Source organism: Ictalurus punctatus, chromosome 21 (assembly GCF_001660625.3).
Source record: "Ictalurus punctatus breed USDA103 chromosome 21, Coco_2.0, whole genome shotgun sequence".
In the NCBI taxonomy this organism is placed as follows: domain Eukaryota; kingdom Metazoa; phylum Chordata; class Actinopteri; order Siluriformes; family Ictaluridae; genus Ictalurus; species Ictalurus punctatus.
The window spans coordinates 11,258,959-11,282,500 of record NC_030436.2 but is presented as its reverse complement, the minus strand read 5'-3'; the positions used below and the strand labels follow the sequence as shown (position 1 = coordinate 11,282,500).

General features: G+C 35.3%; 1 protein-coding gene across 1 annotated transcript in view; it reads left to right on the top strand.

Moving 5' to 3' along the window:
- The window catches only part of LOC108255075 (proto-oncogene tyrosine-protein kinase Src), a 26,992-nt gene extending 3,450 nt beyond the window's left edge, over positions 1-23,542 (top strand). The window contains exons 3-13 of the mRNA XM_017450727.3: positions 1,576-1,824; positions 3,407-3,506; positions 7,242-7,340; positions 7,672-7,775; positions 10,364-10,513; positions 12,309-12,464; positions 13,805-13,984; positions 14,087-14,163; positions 14,661-14,814; positions 15,099-15,230; positions 17,607-23,542. Coding sequence (XP_017306216.1) covers positions 1,584-1,824; positions 3,407-3,506; positions 7,242-7,340; positions 7,672-7,775; positions 10,364-10,513; positions 12,309-12,464; positions 13,805-13,984; positions 14,087-14,163; positions 14,661-14,814; positions 15,099-15,230; positions 17,607-17,815 — 1,602 coding nt within the window. The 5' untranslated portion in view covers positions 1,576-1,583 and the 3' untranslated portion in view covers positions 17,816-23,542. The remainder of the gene's footprint in view (positions 1-1,575; positions 1,825-3,406; positions 3,507-7,241; positions 7,341-7,671; positions 7,776-10,363; positions 10,514-12,308; positions 12,465-13,804; positions 13,985-14,086; positions 14,164-14,660; positions 14,815-15,098; positions 15,231-17,606) is intronic.

The following is a 23,542-nucleotide window of genomic DNA, read 5'->3' as shown; positions in this document are numbered from 1 at the left end:
AATATACCAAATTACGCAATAGGAAACTGCTGCAATGAAAGATTACACAATAAGAAATTGCTAAAAATGAAAACTGAGAATCTAGGAGTCACATTCCTGAATATCACAGAAAAAAAAGAAGTTAGCTCTATGGACTATCTACGTACTTAAAATATCTGGGTAACTAGCAGATGTTAGCTACCTAGCTAGATTAAGATTTTTAGCGTTAATTTAACATTGGTGCATTTACCCTCCTTCACTAAAGTAATTAATTACTTTATAATGTTACAAACTAATGTAAGAAATGTAAAAAATACCTATTTGAGCTTTCTTTGCTGCTTCAGTAAATGTTTTGGCAACTAATTTTGCAATAAAGTTAACAATGTTGTATTATTACAATAGTCACAATGTATAGTAATGTGTGTACTGGTTTGAACACTGTTTTATGCTATAAATTGTAGGAATTCTTTACAGAATGCATTCTACAGACTGAAATTTTTAGGGCATCGTTTTAGAACTCTGCTAGTCGCATTTTGGTGTTTTGAATTGGATTTCACTGCAGGAGTGTGAGCCTGCACCTTTTGGGCAATACTGGTTTAGTCATATTACAACAAATGGTCATGGCAACACCCACCACAAGGCCTCCGTTGGCTCCCTGTAGGGTGTGTGGTGGAAGAGTCAGGACTTGTTGGGGTGTGTGTTCTGCATTCCGAAAAAGTCCGTTTCACTCTCCATGTCTAGACAGCGTTCCTTGTGCTGTATGTGTTTTAGTATTTAACTTTGCCATCCCAAAAATTGTGATGCTTTTATCATTTGTCTTAAACGGGAGTAACAGAAATTAAGTTTTTCTTTTTAATCTCGACAAAGATTTATTCACGGAATAGCTGTTAAATCTTTTATCAGACAGTTAGTTGCATTTTGATTGTCTCACCACTGTAGCATTTTCTTTACTGTTTCAATTCACAAGCGGTAGCCTAAAAGGTGTGTGAAGGCTTTCTCTTCCGCCTTTTGTCTGGACTGTTACTTAAGGTGTGGTTCATTCCAGTTTGTCCACATTTCTAATAAAAGAAGGCTGTTATTTTTCTCACTTTCATTCACCATTTTGTTCTCTAACCTAAAGACGCAAGTAACTGAATTTTACAACTTTGCATTTTTTAATCACAATATTAAAAATTAAAATGGTAATTTTTTTTTTGTAGATATATTAATGTTACAGAAATCACTGACTCCTAATGACCAAGTCATGTGAGGTTCTGATTTTAATTTAATTTCTCTTCTATGTGTGCCTAACGCAAATGCTGTAAACTATCCGTTACTCATAGAAACGCATTTATCCAATCCCAAGTTTCAGCTGAAACTGAATAAACACCAGATGATATAAATTTTTTCAAGACTGAACATGTCTCAGCTTTTGTCCTGAATGTCTAGATTGCATTACAGACCACAAACACAGAAGACTAAAACTGCAACTTCTGCAGCATGACTGTGAAGTTCTCATTTTGTTGCTAATAATATTTGCACTGCAACTGCATTCAGAGTTTCCAAACACATTTCAATCTTCAAGTTTCTCATGTTTCCTTCCTTTATTTTCCTCAGTCCTTCCAATGGGGACAAGTAAGAGCAAGCCAAAAGACTCAGGCCAGAGATCTCTGAGTCTGGATTGTACCATTAATATGGGCTCCTCCAGTGGACACCATTTCAATTCTGGCCCTCAGACCCAAACACCAAATCAGAGCCCTGCGGTGGGGACCAGCAGGCGGAGCAACACGTACCACACCAACGGTGCAGAACATCAACTTTTTGGTGGTGCGGATCACATGGCAAGCATCGCGTCACCCATAAGAGGTATTGCATGCGACTAAATCTGGTTTAGGCACCAAAAAGTGAAAATGAAGTCTCTTGCTCAGTATTGAAACTTAAAATTACTTTTTGATACTATGTTAAATAAGATTTATTTCGTTGTTGAATATATACAATGAAATGGGGTAATTACTTGGAGGGCAGTGATAATCAGGCAAAGAAACAGGGCACACAATGACACAGGAATTCAAAACAATGACACAGGAATTCAAATATGAATATTACACGGAGGATGCCGTTCAGGAAACAATGCTTGGGCAGCAATGTAGCATGGGCAACAACACTGGGGACACTGTTTGAGTAAGGTGAGGGACTGAAGATTGGGCAACAATACTGGGGATGCTACTCAAGTAAGATGAGAGACTGTAGGTTGGACAGTGTCACTGAGGACACTACTTGAGTGAGGTGAGGGACTGTAGCTCGGACAACGTCACTAGATACACCGTTTGAGAGAGGTGAGGGAATGTAGATTGGGCAATGATACAGGGGACACTGTGCGAGAAATGATGCGGGGATGCAAATCAGGCAGTGACCTGGAGAACACTGGTGGAGTAACAGGGTAGGGGATGCAGATCAAACAATGATGCAGGACACTGGTGGAGAAGGAGGGTGGGGGACTAGATCAGACAATATCACCCAGGACACTGCTAAAGGAAGGACAGAGCTGCATATCTGGCACTGACACTGGTCGAGTAACAAGGATGAGGATCCACACTAGGCAATGACACTGGGTACATTGGTAAAGGAACGATGCTGGGATCACAGATTGTGCAATGACATGGAGAACATTGGATAAAGAATTATGTGGGGGCACAAATTGGACAATGGCACAAGGGTCAAAGGTCAAGTAAGACAAGGAGAGCAGAGATCGGGCAGTAACACCGGAAACATGGATTGGATATTGACATAAGGAACATTGTTGGGAATGCAGATCAGGCAACAACGCTAGAAACACGAGTTGAGTAATAGGGTGGGAGACACAAATTGGGTAATGACACTGGTTAAAGAACAACACTGGAGACATGGTCAAGTAAGAAGAGGGCGGCACCGGTTGAGGAACAGCACGGAGGACGTTGGTTTGAGATTGGATTAATATATGACTTGTGATGCTAATTCTTTTGAAATTATTTGAATGAATATTACAATTGTGTGACAGGTCTAGTGTCAGTGCAGTGTATTTGGCAGCAAAATATTTGTTTCCAGTATTCGGTTTCCATTGACCAGTTATTGATTCACTTTTCATTTAAATGACTGTCAGAGCTGTGAATCAGTTTTTTAAATAGACATGCCATGGAGCTATCCAGTTGGAGTGTGTGTGTGTGTGTGTGTGTGTGTGTGTGGGGGGGGGGGGGGGGGGGGGGGGGGGGGGGGGGGGGGGGGGGGGGGGGGTGAGGAGGGGTAATCATTAGCAGGGAGCATTTGTTCAAGCATTTGCCAAACAAATGGCTTTTCACACCTGTTCAGCGGAGATTTAGAAAAGTGCCAGCGTCTCACTGATACTGATCTGCACTTGATTGCTCGTACCCCTTCCTGATCCCATGGCTTTAACCAGACTTCCTTCTTACAGCTGGTGTCACCACGTTCGTCGCACTATACGACTACGAATCTCGGACATCTGCAGATCTTACTTTTAAGAAGGGCGAGAGACTGCAGATCCTCAATAACACGTAAGTCTTCTCATGTGTGTCTTCCTCAAAGACGCTTTACGCCGTACGTGATGAAGCACTTTTCTGAAACATATCATAGCAGAACGGGAAATTACAGCAGCTCGGCTGGTGTTTAAAGCAATTTGAAGGCTGTTCATTATCAGCTCTCGTTTGAGTCCTTGATGATACGTCATGGAGACTGGAAATGAACGCGGTGTATGTCAGTGCCCAGACGGTTTCCATCTCAGACCGTGAGTCATCGGTTCGGTTCAAACGACAGAAATATGCAATTCATTGTGGAAATAAACACTCATTAATGTCTTTCCTACTCATTATTCGGACTCATATCGACCACAACATCGTTATAGTATTATTAGGTATTAAAAACGCACCTCGTGGTAACGATAATAAAAGAGATGCTGATATAAGAGAAATTGGGTTGTTACTATTTTGGGTTAGGGCTGGAAAATATCACAGTATTTTAACGTTGTGTTATGCTTTTCTGAGAATTGTAGGTGTTGTGAGGTGTGAGTTCTTCATAACTTTAACTTCATTGCGACGCACTGTAATATGTAACAAATTGGACAGTAATATCAATCTTTGTACCTGTTGTTTCATTTCACATTGTTTCTCATTAAATATTTACATTTTTATCTTTAACAAATCTTCAACCTGACTGTTTAATGCAGTTAGCAACACCTCAGCAAAAAAAAATTAAACGTTTAAACGATATACTATATAATATATTGTAAGTATGTATTATCATTATATAACTTAATACATTATGATATATTTTTTCTCCACTATGGTAGGTTTTGTGAGGTTTCAATGCTTCTAATTAAATATTCAACATTTTTATGTACATTTAAAACACACCTCAGCAGAAGTAAGTATTGTGGTTCGTATTTATTGTGAAGAAGGTTTAAAGTAACACAGTATGATCATTTTGACATTTATGTATCATAATGCTAATATTCAGATTATGCCGTATAATGTAGAAATTCATAACATTTATTTACGAATATACGTGCATGAATTTAGGCTTCAGAAGGCTGTAGTGAGTTACTTTGACAGCCTTGTGATTCTGAAATTCTGAAAAAAAATATCAGAGGTGTACTCTAGGTATATTAACTTTTCATTTGCAATTTTTTTGTGATAATTATATATGCAGTTTTTTATTTTTACTACAATACAATGTTTTCTAGTAACAGTTTTCTCGAAAAGGTCCAGGTTTTTACCCAGTGGGCAGAGTTATGAAATTGGAAAATGGAACAGACCTTATTCAGGAGTAGAAATTATACCCAAAAAAATTTTTTCTACTTCCACAGCCTCCTCCTGAATCAGAAGTAGAGTTAGTATGCGCTTATAAAATATGTTCAGTAGTGCAATATATTTCTCAAACTGATACAATATCGAACTGAACTGAACAGTATTTAGGTTTGATAGTGAAGAATAACTCGACATTAAGAAAAACTTTCAAAATAGTATTTTAAATGCATTTTTTTTTTTTTTTAAGTAATTAAACATGAAAATAAGTGATATAACAATGAAACGGCTGGATAAAATACATTAAATTGCAGTAAAAAGTAAAAAAATGGAGTCGGAGTTATAAAAAAAAAAGAAAATGTAATGTATTATATATAATATCATAATATATTCAGTTTACAAACTCAGTGATTCAAGATCTTTAGAAACATATCACTGAAATATTTTTCTATTTCCTACATTTGTTTGAGTGCAAACAAATGTGATGTTAGTTTGTGTAGTAACCAAATTTCATATTCCTCTAAACTTTAATTGTGTATATGTAATTATAAGATCTCTCTCAATTTCTCTGATGTGAATTATTATTATTATTATTATTATTATTATTATTATTATTATATAATTTTTTCCTAATGTCCAAGGTCTAGGTTTTAGGCTAATTTTACAAGAAAAAAATATGTATATATCAACACTCTAATCAATGTATATATCAACACTCGTATCAAACTTGCTTATCAGTATGCTAATTTGACTTTTTTTTTATTGGTATGGCTATATTTTGTGATTTTCTGCTGGTGTCCATCCTTCATTGAGCTGCACTTGCTTAGCTAACACATCACACAATGTCCCAATGCAGCGCTACACGACGTGTCATTCAGTTATCTCAGGAATATTAATGTGACACTCGCACATTTCCTGACAAACTGAGACGTTACGTAATAAGACAATAGGCAATGAACACTGGAGACATTTATTTTTACATTTATATTTTTATTTATTTATCAGACACTTTTAACAACAACAAATCTATCGATTAATTCAATCAACAAATTGTTCATTTAAAGAGATCGAATTTTAATTAAATTAAACATTCTGTATAGGACTGGGTGATATGATGATATTGTGAACAATTATGTCACTGTATGCTTTTCTGTCATCTTTTTAGTTATTTTTTTGTTAATAATAACAATAATACAAAATATTTTATGTATTTAATCAATTTAATTACAAACTGACAGCAAATATGTAGCCAGTATGATGTTAGTTTTTACCTACATTAATAGTTCTTTTCACTGTTAAAAATGTTCTACTTTTCTGTAGGTAAATTAAAAAAATATATAGAAAAATTATTTTGTAGACATTAAATGCTGTATCATAAAAAATAATTATTTATTTAATGTAACGCTGCTTTATTGCTGTCAGTTTGTGAGTAAACCTACATGCTATATATCACAGAAATGTCCTTGTGTACCGTAAAGTAAAAAATTGCCTACATTTTATTGACCAAATAACGCACAGTGATTTCTCTTCCACAAATTACCTTTTTTAAGGATTTTGGGATCCAGTACATATAAACTGGAAAAAGAGTGTGTATTATAGTATTATAGATTTTCTCTTTTCCAGCAATGGGTGGTGTTTTATATCAGTGCTGTTTATTTTTCCCCCCAATGCTTCATGGGTTAAATTAGGAGAAAGTACAACTACAGGTCAGTAACTCTTCTTTTACATCTTAGAATTAGTTCCACATTGTGGGTAAGAAGTGTGTAAGGCTCGTGATAAATACAACTTGGGTGGAATGTGTGTATGCATGTATTTTTATTTTATTTTTATTGCAGCATTCTTTATTTTTTAAAAAGCGTTCAATATTAAATGTAAAGACGCTCATTCCAGACCCAGAAAAACACAGAAATGCAAGAAATTTGGATATAAAGTATGGGGTTTTTTGTTTTCAAAGTGGTCTTGGGCTTAATCTACATTTCTCAATGTTGTTTATGATTATGATTAAAAATATTAAATTAGCCTAGGTAATTAGTAATTTTGTTTATAGTTAACATTTTATTTTAAGTTTCATGGTTAAAATTGTTGTTTTTTTCTTTTTCTTTCTAGGACCAAAAGCTTCAATTAAGCAAACGTATATACCAATAGAATAAGAAAATTTTAGGTTTATATTAACATAAAAATAATCTGTTATTGTAATCTCAGTATAGAAATAATCAATAATTTTATTTCAGTATAATCATATTATTTGAAGATAAATGAGCAATAAATATTTCAAAGCCAGGAATAAAACGTCTTGCGTTGCATTAGCAGCAGTTCCTTTATGGCGTAAATTTTTTGGTCTTTAAATCAGTAGAAAATTGTCTCACTTGTCCTGCAGGTTATCTCGTGTTATCAGGATGCCCTTCGATGCACTGTTTATTAATTTACAGTGTTTGTCGGTTTACGTCTGGTTGTTTGTTACGTTAATGTGGTGATTGGTGTGTGTTGTAGGGAAGGAGACTGGTGGTTGGCGAGTTCTTTGACCACAGGGAAGAGTGGCTACATCCCAAGCAATTATGTCGCCCCATCGGACTCCATCCAAGCCGAAGAGTAACAACAACTTTTTATGTTTAATATCAGCATTGTTAAAATTACTGCAGGTTTAAGCCCAGAGTTCCAGTGTGTTAGATTTTGGGTGATAAATTGTCAGTGTGATAATCGTCCATGCTAACATCGTAGCGTAATTCAAGCAACATGTTTTGCCTGGAAAATAAATTTTGCAATATTATAATCTACACTAGCCACATAGTGTAACTTTGACATTGTAACTGTTTCTGTTTTCCTCATCACTTAAAAACAGCTATGTCAAAATCTAGTCTAAATAGCACTAACAATCTCTCTGCTTTTTTGTTTGTTTGTTTGTTTGTTTTAAACCTCGTAGGTGGTTTTTTGGTAGAATAACACGGCGCGATTCTGAGCGGCTGCTGCTGAACATCCAGAACAGGAGAGGAACTTTCCTTGTGAGAGAAAGTGAGACGACTAAAGGTGAGTGTTTGTGTATTTCTACCTCCTAATCAATACTAAACAATTCTATTGCATAGATACAGAAAGTGCTGTTTGTTATCTTATTTGCCATTATATATTATTACCTGCTGTTTTCCTGTTTTGTGTGCTTATAGTTGATCTAAAATAAAATTTGTTAGCTAAACAAGGCAAAAAAAAAGTGGCTCCTTATGAGTGAGCGATGAAGATTTTAGGGCTGTCAATGATTAGTTCAGGGTTTTGTGTCATGTTACAAAAAAACAGAAGAAAGAGATTTTAAACTCCTAATGACCAGAGTGATTGATATTGAGGGGATGTCCTGCCGAATCAAACCTGTAGTGCACGCCTTCTTTTAACAAAAAACAACTTTTTCAGCATTTTATTTCTCCTTGCCCAAATTGAATTACAATAAATACTTAAACTTGAACGTTTTATATGTAAAGCACTTTGAGATTTTGAACTATGAAGTTCTATACAAGTATAGATTATAATCTGTAGAAATTGTGAGTACAATAACAGTGATGTGCATGATACAGGCTAAAACCTTTTTTAATTGTTGTAGAGGTGGCACGATACATGCACGCTTCTTCTTTTCTGATACTGAAACCTTGAGCATCAGCTGATACCGAAACGCATAAATGCGATTAAGCTTTAAAATGTTTTGTTTAAACTGAAGCACAGTTCAACACTTTTACACAAAAAATCCCTTCAACATTGTAAATAGAGTCAAGTATAAATAAAATAAAGTCAATCCGAACAAAGGGAATGTGCATGTAAACAATTCTAGTTTCTTTTCCAAATTTAATTCCAGTATTTGCCGTTTGTTACAGGATCCGATGTCTGACATTTTTCCATCGATATCTGATCCACTATTTTGTTTTTGTTTTTTGAGGGGGATGGGGGGAGTTTGATTTTTGTTGTTGTTTTGTTTTCTAGTTTGTTGTATTGAGCAAATTGTGAACAAACGTTAAAACTTTGTCATTAAAACAATTCTAAACTTCATCACATTGAGCCTGTTTTTAAGATGAAGGATGTCGGTGTAGATAGCTGGATTGTTAAAAGTAGGTCAGTGTGCGAAGCTGCTTTACCCCCGGCTATTAAAAATCTATTCAGAGCTGTGATACTGCGGGAGAAGAGCTTTACTACTTTATTTCTGCTTCTTTTTGAGTTGTATTAAAATTCTTGGCCATTTATTGGAGTCATTTTTCTCAGGTTTGATTTAGGCAGAGCAAAGCGATGTGAGGTGTTGATGCATTGTGATGTGATGATTCAACATCAATGTTGTGATAAATTTTCACAGTACTCTTTTCAGAGATGTTATGGATATCATAATCAATTACAAACTAATCATGATGTGGTGATCAGTTTTGTACTTGATCATTAAAATGGTAAAAAATATATATATATATCTTTTTCTAGTGTTAAGGAATGCATAATTTCATCATACATTTATTATTATTATTATTATTATTATTATTATTTATAACCGTTTCTTTAATTCAGCATTACTATATTCCTGGCAGTTTGTGAGAAAACCTGTGCATCATGTATGGTAAAAATGCCTTTGAGAATCATGTGATATTTTTAAATATTTTATCTCCACCACCTACTCTGAGGACATTATCCATATCCAGAGTGGATATTTCAGCACCCAAGTCTGTAATCAGGAAAAATATCTTGTTTTCTGAAATTATATTTAACACATTAGTTAACATGAGCTTCAGTATTAATATCCCATCAGTAACTCCAAACAAGTAACTAAAACTTGTATGTGTTTACAGGTTTTTTGGTTTTTTTTAAATAATAAACCTACAAATATAAATTAATCAACCTGTGTGTGAATGTTTATCCCATCATTCAGTCACTGATGACACGCACAACGACAAACACGCACATCTTTGTGTAATAACGATCACGTGTTCAATTTGTTAACTGGCGAAATTCTGAACTGAAGCTGAAGCATGTTTTAATATTTGCACCTGAGACAATGATCAACATTTTGGAGCATCCTGTAAATAAATATTTTGTTCCAATACTGATAGTTTATTTCAGCTTTATGATTATAAATGTTTCTACAGTAATATGAGGTGAATACGGTGTTTCCCAGCCTGTGTTTGTTCCTCGGGACATCTTTAAAACAGGAAATAATCCATCAACACAAACCACGAAATATGTTTCATTTAGTCATCGCTGTATCATCTGATACTCTGGGGGTTTTTTCTTGCTGTAAGAGGAGGATGGATTTGAATCAGAATTGTCGTATGTTCTCGTTGTTAAAACTTTCAATTTGAGCTTGCAAAATAACAGACGTCCATTTCCATGTTTCATACCCTGCTGCTTTTGAGTTCTGGATTGTGATTGGTCAGAAGGTATTGATTAAAAGTTTTTTCAGCTCTGACATTGGTGCAAATCACAGGTTTATTTATAATTAACGCGCTCATTCGAATATGGTGGGGATTTTTTTTGGTTTTTTTTCTTTTCTGTAGTAACAGCTCATTCACAGGGACTTATGTACAGTTATGTTGTGTTAATCATCTCACCATCCACAGATAACAGATTTTCCTGTGTATTTGTGTTGTGTTGTCGTTCAGGAGCGTACTGCCTGTCTGTGCTGGACTACGACAACACCAAGGGTCTAAATGTCAAGCATTACAAAATCCGCAAGCTGGACAGTGGAGGATTTTACATCACATCACGGACGCAGTTCAGCAACCTGCAGCAGCTCGTCCTGCACTATCGCAGTGAGTTCAGGCAACGCCAGCTGGGGGGAAAAACAGCTGTATAATTTAAGGATGTCATGATACCAAAAATATAGTAGTCGGTACCAATACCACCAAAAGTACACAATACTCGATACCAAAATCGATACCACTGTGTGGTTTTAAAAAAAAAAAAAAAAAAAAAAAAATTGAAATACAATTTAAAAACTCCTGGAGGACATCCTCCTCTGGCTAATACTGGCTAGAGAGAGAGAGAGAGAGAGAGAGAGAGAGAGAGAGTTTAGTAACCAAACACTGTCTGACAAAGACTAATAAAACATTGCCAAGTGCTAAGGTGCACTCCTAAGCACGCGCACACACACACACACACACACACCTTATACTCTGAATGCAAGCATTATTTTAAATTCACTGATGTGCTGGCAGGCCAAAAAAATTATTAAAAGCATTAACATTTGAATAATTATTAGTGAGATTAGGCTACGTGTTGCTGACAGGACACGGGCTGAATGGCGATGCATGGTGGCCCATTCGGAGGTAGTTTATAACATTGCAATGTGTTAGCGTTGTTAACAAATAACTGGCTATTGCTAACATTACATGGAGCATAACGTTAGCTGGTTTCACGGCCACAGTGCCAGCTGCCTCAAAGAAACATAATATAGGGACGGTCTTTAAGGTGCTTCACCAAATTCCAGGTGTTTCCTCGCTTTGTTTGAAATGAACGATAGCATCGGTTGCACACCGGCAACCGATGCTACCTTTCCTCTCAACGAGCTTTCCTCTCTCTGCCTCTTAACGAGTCGGGGCGGAGCTAAACTTATGTAGTTTTTCCTATGTGCTTGTAGGCGTTTTTCTTCTTCTTTACCACTTGTGGACTGACTAAAACACTTGCACGTATTTGCTGCCCCCTTCAGTTCCGGAAGAATCGCAAACTCGGTAATAGGTAATTAATAATGATACCTACACTATTTCTGGAAAAACAAGTACAGTCACGTTTTAAAAATGTTGGTACCGAAGTATCGGTTCTAGTGACATCCTTAGTATAAACTAACGAGCACTATAAAGCAAACTTGTTTAAAATTGTCACAACTCGTTCGCATGAAATTATTATTATTGTTATTATTAATCTTCATTATCACAGATGCCAAAATATCAATATGAACTTGCTGTAAATGTAGTGAAAGATCGTTTTAAGCTTCATCAAGCTACCTCAAAATGACTTTTTGTTGTGAAATCTGAAATCAAAACACTCTCCAACCCCCCTACCCCAAAATCAGCCAAAGAAAAGTTGGGATGAAGAAATCAGGAAGGACTTAAGAAGCTCACAATGATATGGAGGAGGTGTTTGCAATAATAGGGGGCCAAGCACTAAGTGCTCTTGCTGTTGTTTTTACAACAGTGAGTCAAATGAAAACACTCGTCACGTGCTGGAACACTGGAGCATTGAAGGAGATAAATGATACGCTTTTTTGACACTTATTTGCAATGAGCAACTCAATTTTTAAAAAATGAAGGTTTTCATTTGACTCGAATTGTTATCTGTTATACACACTGAGTTTGATTTAACTGTGCATTACAGGGCTCTCGTTTTTCCGGAAATTGTCGCAAATTTTTTTTTGAATGGTTCTGTGTGTGTGTGTGAGTGTGTGTGTGTGTGTGTGAGAGAGAGAGAGAGAGAGAGTGAGTGAGTGAGTAAGAGAGTAGTGTGTGCTTGTAATAATATCTCTTTAAAATATGCTAACGATGTAGAAAATGCTATAAATATTAACTAGTGCTGCTATTAATAGCTGTTTACTCTCCCGGGCCATTTCAGCGCACGCAGATGGATTGTGTCACGTCCTGACGGACATCTGCCCCATGCTGAAGCCTCAGACTCAGGGACTAGCGCGAGATGCCTGGGAAATCCCGCGCGAGTCGCTGCGACTCGATGTTAAACTGGGTCAGGGGTGCTTCGGGGAAGTGTGGATGGGTAGGACGCTACTAAATCTTTCTGAAGCATTCACACACATGCTAGCTTTGGGATTTTAATAATGTGTAATAGTGTCCATGTGACCTTTACCAAATACACTCTAATATATTCATAATGATGCTTATTTTATTCTTTTTAGCAAATATTATAATATTCCAACGCGTACTCACTCTTTCTCTCTCACACACACACACACACACACACACACACACACACACACACACACACGGGGAATTCCCTGGCTGTTTTTAAGGCATAGGGAGCGATTGGTTTGATGGGTTTAGTATTTCTGTAGCAGCTGAACAAGACGTATGGGGGATTTATTTATTTATTGCAGGGGGGTGGTGCAATGAGCCACAAATACACTGAAATACAATTAAAATGAATAACTAATTGATCTAAGCATGAAAAACAGACTGCTCCATTACTAGTTCCAGTTACCTCAGCGCTTACAGACATTTTTGAGTAAACATTTGTGTGCAGGTTAAGTTAGCGAACTGTAGCTGAGATGATCTAGTCGGGCGGATCATTCCTTAAAAGTTTTTCCTTAATTATTATTTTTTTTAAATACTGTTCAATCCATCAGGTGAAATCTAATGACATTAATGGTAAATGCATTGTAACGTGTTAATGGCGTATAATCATATTTTAATATATCACGTGTAGGCAGATTAGAAAGATATCTTTCTAATAATCTGTTAGATGTGTAATTAAAGTGAAAGGTCTGAGTTTTTGTAGGTCTGCAGGTTCTTTTTGTGTTGCGTCCAGCAGTTTTATGGTGTATCTTCTATAACTGTACATATTCTATATTTTTATGTAATTCTAGATTTATAGAACACTTTAATTATTTTACAGTATTTTTGTGAAAAACCTTTTTTTTTTTCCATTTATTGTAATAAATTTATTCTGATTAAGATTCAAATTCAAACCTTTTCAGACAGGGAATCACACTTGTTTTGTAAGATTCAACATAAAACCATTTTTTTTAACGGCTGTAAAGAAAATTTCATAATCCCAGCCATATACACTGTAACTGACGATGTTGCTGAATGATAATTGTATTTATGATAATATTCTAAGGTTGATTAAACTTTTTATCAGGAGATAATTAACTTTTGTAATTACAGTGAGAAGGTCAGCATTTTGTTGATTTCTTCAAATATTTTTATCCTGAACTGATTTGGATTCATTTGTAATTCTAACTCTAGTTGATTTGATTTAATTAGCTTTATTTGTTTAATGAACTTTAATTAGCTTTAGTGAGCTTTAATTGGGCCACACTTTCTTTATTAAGAGATTTTTATTTTAATTATCTAAAATATCTGTGCTTTCTCGTGTAGGTACATGGAACGGCACCACGCGAGTAGCTATAAAGACACTGAAGCCAGGCACCATGTCCCCTGAGGCTTTCCTGGAGGAGGCTCAGGTCATGAAAAAACTCCGGCATGAGAAACTGGTGCAGCTCTACGCCGTCGTCTCCGAGGAGCCCATCTACATCGTTACAGAGTACATGAGCCAAGGTCTGATCTTTAGCGTGATGTTTATCATTTCTGAATAGTGTTCATGCTTTTTAAAGTACATAAATAATAAATCAATATGTATCTAATGTTTTCCAATTCCAGGAAGCCTGCTAGATTTCCTAAAAGGAGAGAAAGGGAAATATTTACGACTTCCACAGCTGGTCGATATGGCCTCTCAGGTACTTTAAAAATAAATAAATAAATGTCATTTATTGGCCAAATAGAATATAAATGGCATGTAAAACAAAAACCAATATAAAAAGAATAAATAACAAAAAAAAGGTCATTTAAAAAGTAGGCAGTGTAAACAGTAAATGTAAAAATAAATAAAGCTAATGGAAAAAATAATAGCCAAAGTAATGAAGATCCAGTGTATATAAAAAAAAAAAAAAAAAAAAGGTAATGTATTTAAAATGCAAAAAAAGTAAAAATTCCAGTGTAAATAAAATCAATGTAAAAAAGCAAATGTAAAAACAAACAAAAAGTCGTTAAAGGAATTTTTTTAAAACCTAAATGCAAAAAAGCTTTTTAAATATTGTTTTTTTTTAAAAAATAAATAAATAAATAAAATGCTATGTAAAAAAGCTAATGTAGTTTCAGTTTTATTTTACAGTTTTAAGGATTAAAACATCTGTATTTATGACATCTGAATTTGTGAATTATTTATTTTGGGCAGATTGCTGCTGGTATGGCCTATGTGGAGAGGATGAATTACGTTCACAGAGATTTACGAGCCGCGAACATCCTTGTTGGAGACAGCCTGGTGTGTAAAGTGGCTGATTTTGGACTGGCGAGACTCATCGAGGATAACGAGTACACTGCCAGACAGGGTGAGGGGGGTCATTTTAGAAACACTGTGTGGATGCTCCAAACGACAAAAAATTCCATTTACTGAATTTTAAATGCAAACATCTGTAATATTTATAGATTTTAAAAAAGAAGAAGAAAACATCAGTAGATGTTCCGTAGTGGTTCAATTTTCCCTTGATAAATTATTCAAGAAATCAAAAGGGGTGATGTTTCTCTCCATATTTATTTATTTACTAATGGCAGCGGCCATATTGATTTAAAAAAAAAAAAATTTTAATTTATTGTTGCTCTGTTTCTAACGAAGGTGCCAAGTTCCCCATTAAATGGACAGCTCCTGAGGCCGCACTGTACGGACGCTTCACCATCAAATCAGACGTCTGGTCTTTCGGCATCTTACTGACCGAGTTGGCCACCAAAGGGCGAGTTCCGTATCCAGGTAAAATTAACGTTATCACAGTTTACTTTTTCTCCAGATCAAGGTTTATTCCTTTAATCCTTTACTTAGATATTATATTAACGTTAGTTTTGATGCAGTGTGCTAAATGACTATATTATGAGGAACAGTTTGTATTTTTTTTTTTTTGTCATTGTCTATGAAAAAAGTACTCGTTTCTGATTGGACGGCGAAGGTGTGTTACATTTTAAATAAAATATAATGTTTGAATGTAACCATTGCAACGGACATAACTAACATTTTAAGCTAGGATGATCTATGGATGGAAAATGGATTTGTGCAGAAAGGAATGATTGTGTGTTAAAATGTGAGACGTAACCATAGCAACAGTTGGTTGGAAGGACTAGAATACTAGCAAATCGAATGGCATTAGGTTGCTATTAGTGTATTTCTAGCATTTAGGTAATTGTTAGTGATGTTACTATATATATATATATATATATATATATATATATATATATATATATATATATATATATATATAATATATATATATATATATACACAGTATCTCACAAAAGTGAGTACACCCCTCACATTTTCGTAAATATTTGATTATATCTTTTGATGTGACAACACTGAAGAAATGACACTTTGCTACAATGTAAAGTAGTGAGTGTACAGCTTGTGTAACAGTGTACATTTGCTGTCCCCTCAAAATAACTCAACACACAGCCATTAATGTCTAAACCGCTGGCAACAAAAGTGAGTACACCCCTAAGTGAAAATGTCCAAATTGGGCTCAAAGTGTCAATATTTTTGTGGCCACCATTATTTTTCAGCACTGCCTTAATCCTCTTGGGCATGGAGTTCACCAGAGCTTCACAGGTTGCCACTGGAATCCTCTTCCACTCCTCCATGACGACATCACAGCGCTGGTGGATATTAGAGACCTTGTGCTCCTCCATATTCCATTTGAGGATGCCCCACAGATGCTCAATAGGGTTTAGGTCTGGAGACATGCTTGGCCAGTCCATCACCTTCACCCTCAGCTTCTTTAGCAAGGCAGTGGTCATCTTGGAGGTGTGTTTAGAGTCATTATCATGGTGGAATATTGCATACTGATCATGCTCTGCTTCAGTATGTCACAGTACATGTTGGCATTCATGGTTCCCTGAATGAATAGACGTATGAGTGCTGCCAACATTGCTGAAAAGGTTGAAGGGGTGGGGAGTCAGCCTGCCAGTGCTCAGACCATAAGCCGCACACTGCATCAAATTGGTCTGCATGGCTGTCGTCCCAGAAGGAAGTCTCTTCTAAAGATGATGCACAAGAAAGCCGGCAAACAGTTTGCTGAAGACAAGCAGACTAAGGACAGGGATTACTGGAACCAAGATAAACTTATTTGGTTCAGATGGTGTCAAGCGTGTTTGGTTGCAACCAGGTGAGGAGTACAAAGACAAGTGTGTTTTGCCTACAGACAAGCATGGTGGTGGGAGTGTCATGGTCTGGGGATGCATGAGTGCTGCCGGCACTGGGGAGCTACAGTTCATTGAGGGAACCATGAATGCCAACATGTACTGTGACATACTGAAGCAGAGCATGATCCCCTCCCTTCGGCGACTGGGCCGCAGGGCAGTATTCCAACATGATAACGACCCCAAACACACCTCCAAGATGACCACTGCATTGCGAAAGAAGCTGAGGGTGAAGGTGATGGACTAAACCCTATTGAGCATCTGTGGGGCATCCTCTAACGGAAAGATAAAGCACAAGGTCTCTAACATCCACCAGTCGTCATGGAGGAGTGGAAGAGGACTCCAGTGGCAGCCTGTGAAGCTCTGGTGAACTCCATGCCCAAGAGGATTAAGGCAGTGCTGGAAAATAATGGTGGCCACACAAAATATTGACACTTTGGGCCCAATTTGGACAGCGGTTTAGACATTAATGGCTGTGTGTTGAGTTATTTTGAGGGGACAGCAAATTTACACTGTTACACAAAGTGTACACTCACTACTTTACATTGTAGCAAAGTGTCATTTCTTTAGTGTTGTCACATGAAAAGAGATAATGAAATATTTACAAAAATGTGAGGGGTGTACTCACTTTTGTGAGATACTGTGTGTGTGTGTGTGTGTGTATATGTGTGTGTGTGTGTGTGTGTATATATATATATATATATATATATATATATATATATATATATATATATATATATATATATATATATATATATATATATATATATACATATACATATATATAATGTAATGTAATGTAAATATATATATATATATATATATATACACATTACATTACATTACATTACATTACACACTATACTATACTATTCCTAGTGTCAGTTTTAAATGCAATTGTGCCGGGGGGAATTTTAAAAAAACGTGCATATTTGTACAGGCATGGTGAACAGGGAGGTTCTGGACCAGGTGGAACGTGGATATCGGATGCCGTGTCCAGCAGAATGCCCGGCCTCGATGCACGAGCTCATGCTAAGCTGCTGGCGCAAAGAATCCGAGGAACGTCCGACGTTCGAGTACCTGCAGAGTTTCCTGGAGGACTATTTCACCTCCACTGAACCGCAGTACCAACCAGGAGAAAACCTCTAGGGCCTCCAGTGCTAGCTCAGAGAGAGCGGACTCTGCTGGTACGTTCGTACTCACAAAATGTGTGTATGTGGGAGGAAAAAGTGGGAGTTTACAGTGTGACTGACACTCCATTTGTTACAAATACGAAGAATGCATGCTTGTGGTTTAAAAAAAAAAAAAAGAAAAGAAAAAAAAATGTCTTGAGCAAGACTTTTTGGTGTAGTGGATGAACACTAGCCAAAACGGTACGAACAAAACCCTCTATAGACTTTGTTAAATGCGAATTTTTGTCCAGTTTCCATCCAGCAGAATACTGCCACGCACCCTGAGGTGCCATAGATGATCCTTTCTTCCTCTGCCCCCCCCCCCCCTCCATTTTTTTTTTCTTTATCCCATCTTCAAAGCATTACCTGTTGGATTTTTATGGTACTCTTTCAAAGGGCTGCTACTGAGTAGTCGTAATTATAATTACCGTATTTTCCGAACTGTAAGTCACTCAGAATAAGAATATAAACCCCACCTCTTTAAATAAAACATGTATAAATGTCGCTTTATTATATAAGTTGCATTGATAATAGTATCTGTTTTTATTTATCTGATATCCAGATTTAAAAATAAATAAAAAAAATGAATAGGAGCTACATTCCTGTCTGAAGCCCACATCCTTTAAAGATTTCCAAACTTTTTGCAAGCACTACGTTCACATCATATTTCTTGATCCATGATCACTCATTTATCGACTTGCCTAGTACTGAACACAACTAGAGTATGGATTGCTGTTGACAACGGCTTGTCAGTAAGGTGAGCTAGGTACAAAAATCAGTGAGATTACATTACGTTTATATGATGGCTAACTACAACTTCATCAGTATGATTGTTCGCTACAAAAACACAAATACAATTGTTAGCTACGAATAGACATAAGATTATTAGCTGTGAATTCATAAATATGATCATGTACAAATACACATACGCAACTGTTACCTGCAGTTGTTAGCTGTAAACTCGCAAATAAGATTATCTATGAATAAGCAAAATACAATTTTAGCTATGAAAACAAAAAAAGAACAATCGTTAATTAAGAATTCACAAATATGACTGTTTAGAAATACACAGATATAATTGTTAGCTACAAATATGAAATGCAGTTGTTAACTTTGAGTACACAAATATGCTGCTTAGCTTAAAGACTCCTCGTTGTTTGACCAACTCTTTTTCTAAAACATTCATGTTTGCCCTGGTGTGGCGAACACAATTTTGGGATTGTCAACACCGAGCCTGGAAAATACCATACGTCATAATGCCTAAGGGAAAGATATTTACCAGACGCTTTAGTTTTAGTTGTAATAATTGTTTTTGGTTCAGAGTAAAGAGTTTACACCAGTCAGTTCTTTCTGGGTCACTTATTTATTTTTTATTGGATATGAAATATAGGAAATATGGGGTGCACTAATTTTAATAAAATGGCAAACTTTTGTTAAAGAGCTTGTGCCATTAATTTTATTTTAAAGTTTCGTAAAATCAGTTGCGTTGATTATAATACAATATGTAAGGTAAAATATATAGTTTTTTTTTTTTTTTTTTTTTTTTTAATATCCCTTGTTTTATTTACTGGAGAATATTCTCCTTATTCGTCTATTAAATTACCCCAAACGTAGTGACTGATCACGTGATTAAACAATAATGCTTATGCTGATGGAATTAAGATGTTTACATACTGTCAAGGGGAGCCATTGCATTTTACTTGGGAATCATGATTCACTTTGGGGATTCGACTCGAAGTGAATGAAAGTTTTGTATCGTGTGATGTTATTTATCAGCTGGAATGGTGTCTGTAAATATTGTGCCATATGAGACTTTGCAGTATGCTACAATTCACATGATCTGTGTGTGTGTGTGTGTGTGTGTGTGTGTGTGTGTGTGTGTGTGTGTGTTTGTTTGTGTGTATAAATAACAAACTCGATCAGAATACATTATCTTGTATAAACAATATGTTTGAATAAACCAACGATTCACTACGATATGATTCAGAGTTGGTTCAGTGCGATACGGTGTGATTCAATATTGTGCAAAAAGTTACATTTTACAAGGGTTTTTTTATTTTGTTTGTTTTTTTGTTTTTTTTTTGTTTGGTTTTTTTTTTTTTTGTTTTTTTTTTTACAAGTGGGAGGCCATGCCCTCTTTTTAATATGACTGACGGTCACAGAGGCCACACTCCGTTTTAATACCGCTTGAAGGTACAGTGGCCACACTTCCATGCAGTGCCAAAGAATTTAAAAAGATTTCAAAAAAACAAAGAAAGAACGTTTCTGAATAATAGTACACTAGGAATAACTAAAGGAGTGCACACAGTGTCCGATTTTACAGCTACAGAGATTTACTACAGAGTCTCTGTTAATACTTGATTCTGAATCCGTGCAGCAATATAGCGAACACTGACAACAATGAACTGATTCCTATGAGTGAACCTTTACAACTCATAATATTTATCACCCAATGATCAGATGATCAACGTCCTGTGAGTTAAATAGCATCATGTGGAGAGCAGCATACAAAGCAGGTTTTTTTTTTTATTTTATTTTTTTTAGCTTATTAAATATAAATATTACTCGTTTTCTGCTTCATTCGTGCATCACTTCATAAAGAAGAACTATTTGACGAATCATCCGTCACTTTCACATAACTCGGGTCAGAAAATTGACTTGGAATGTGTTTACGTAGGTTATCCTTTTGAAAAGTATTTAAACACGATTGCAAGATATTACTACATCAGCGTTAAAGACTCCTAAAAGTATTTTCGGTATCGTGAGAACTGAAATCGTTCTCACATTCTCAAATCAAAGGTCTGGGATAAAACCAGCGCAAATCCAAAACTCAACATGGCGAGGCTTTTAAATCGTGTATTAAACTCCAAAATCATGACCCCTATTCATGAATAATATTTACAAAGGAAGATCATGTATTTTAATGTGACAGTATTAAAAACCTAATAATTTCTCATATATAACGTTGTCTATCATTGCATCTTTAAATTTAACGTACTCAAAACGCGAATTGCAGAATAAATAATTGAAGCCACGTCAAATCAGTGTACAAACACAGTGTACAAACAATTGTAATTGTTGATCATAAGATTTAGGATTCAAAACAATTTTTAACTACAGTTTCTTTGAAAAGATCTTTTTCGTTCCGTTCAGCCAGCAGTAGCCGCTGAAACAAACGCAATTGTTATTAAACATTTCAATGTTAACCCTCATTTTATTCACCTTTTAAAATATTTCAGTAATAAAAATGTTGAAGTAGGACAGCAAGCCCTGCACTTAGTTTGTAGTAAAGCGGGTCAATAAAAATAAGCATTCTGTACAAAATTTTACAATTTTGAAGATTTAGTAGAATTTTTTGATGTCTCCTTCCAATCAGAACATGTAAAGTTCTAAATATACTGACCACATCAACAAGTTAACAATTTAAGTGCATTGTTCAACAAAATTCATCACGATGTTGATGTCATCAAATCGCCCAGTGATCGTTGCGACTCGTACACATTTTGTGAGATTGATTATGATGATGATGGACATGTTTTCCCCCTGTAAGAAAAAAATTTTTCCCCCAAAGAGTTTTGACTGGAAAATAAGTGATCTAGCTATAATTTGTTATGATTTTGTGATTAGCTACATTATTCTGGATTTTTGTTTTTGTTCTTTTTGGAAATCATTTATTGGAATTTATCTTTTATTAATTATGCACCAAAATGTTTTCCCTTTCTTCCTGCTACTGAGTTAAACTACTGACTGTCCTTGAGTGTGTTTATTTTATTTATTTTTAAAAGCATTTTATTTAAACCCTGTTGAGTTTGTGCTAAAGCCATAAACACTTCAACTGCTGTTTTTTGTACATAAAATAATTTTTGAGCAGTTTGTGCTCAAAAAATTGTGAGCAGTTCATATGTTATCTGAAAAAGATATTTTGCAAAAATTCAAAAAAAAAATTTGGATTATGATCAGATGTTTTAATTCTATTTGACTTTTGTTTTAATTCTTTGTTTAATTGGGACAAGGAGATTTTATATGCAAAATATTAACGGTAGGAGGTTTGTTATTTTAAAAAAATCTAGTTTTAGGACTGCATGTTCTCAACATTGTACTAATAGCTCATGTACAGCTACTGTGTAAATATTATCTTATCCTGTAATCTTAAACTAATCGATTGATGCAATGTGGAGTTATTACTGTTAAGAACCTTTTTTACCTGTTGTTGCATTTACATCCACGACCATGAGTGATGCTCAGATGATGATGATTGGTTTTAATGTATGATTTGATTAGTTTAAAAAATTTTTTTTTTTACAGTGTTGTTGCCCATCCCTAACCCTATACCCCCCCCCCCACCCCCCAATTTTTCTGCACCGAGTTTCACTCCAGATCACTTGCTAGTAAAACCACAGCAGATTTCTGCATCCTGGTTTATTTCCATACTTTCTAGTACTTCTAGTTTCGCAAGATGTTCTTATGGAGTTAGAAAGAATCCTGCCATCAGAAAATGTGAAATTTCCAAGCTTATGTTAGCATTTTTTTGTCTACAGAGAGGAAAGAGATTTTTCATAATAATGATAATAATGATAACTAATATTAATAATACACGTTTAATGTGCATCTGTACTAACTTTTTTTTTCTTTTTTACCCAGATGTTGTTCTGAAATCTAATTTTTTTTTTATTCTTTTTATTATTGGTGGTTATACACAAGTACTTTCTATACAGTCATAATTTAACATTTTGCTTTTATTGAATTGTTTCTTTAAACGTATTTGCACCAAAGGAAAACATTTGTCTGTCTATCAGCTGGATTTTTTTTTTATTATTTAATTTTTTTTTACATTTTTGAAAATTTTTACCTCTGATTGATGGCAGTATTCCTGCCATTTCACTTTTACTTTACATTTCAGGCATGACATTAATTTCTGTGCAGAGAAATGTGTGGAGAATCTACTAAAATGTACTAAAAAGTTATTGTTAGCGGTTAAAAAAACGTTTGTACGTACACAAATGAATGCTTTATTCTTCCATCTTTCCAAAATGAATGAATAAATTCATTGAACAGATTCAATTCATGAACCTGAAGCAATAACATCATCATCCGTTTCTCTTCAATCAGCCGATTCTAAATATTACTCATCTCAGGTGCTGATGTGTTTGGCTTATTATTATTATTATTATTATTATTATTATTATTATTATTGTTATTGTTATTATTATTGTTATTATTATTGTATACATTTCTAATTCACTATATTAGTGTTGCATGTTGTGAATCGCCTCTGTAGTTAAACAGGAAATAGCCTAAAGGTTGGGCAGCATCTTTTGCGTGACTAACGACATACTGACTCAGAACACGTCACATCACAGTCAATTTTAGAAACTGATCCCAAGAGGAGAAATAAAAGCATTTCTCTGTGCGTCTTTCAGTCTGCAGTTACGCAAAGACAAATTAACGAGCTGTTCTGAGATCAGTTTTTGGCAGGAAGGTAAGTCTGAGTGTTTCTCAAAGTCTATGCAGATACACGTCCACCATGCCTGAGCTCTTTTTTATGATTAACCTGTAAATGAGTTTTTCTAAAAATTCAATGAATTGAAGGGGGGGGGCGGGTTTGTAAAGTTTTTTCGTGCAAACTGATTTGTTGCAAATGAGTCCTGTTACATTGTATGCTGTCATTAACACTGGATGTGCAATAAATTAATTTAAGGCTGTT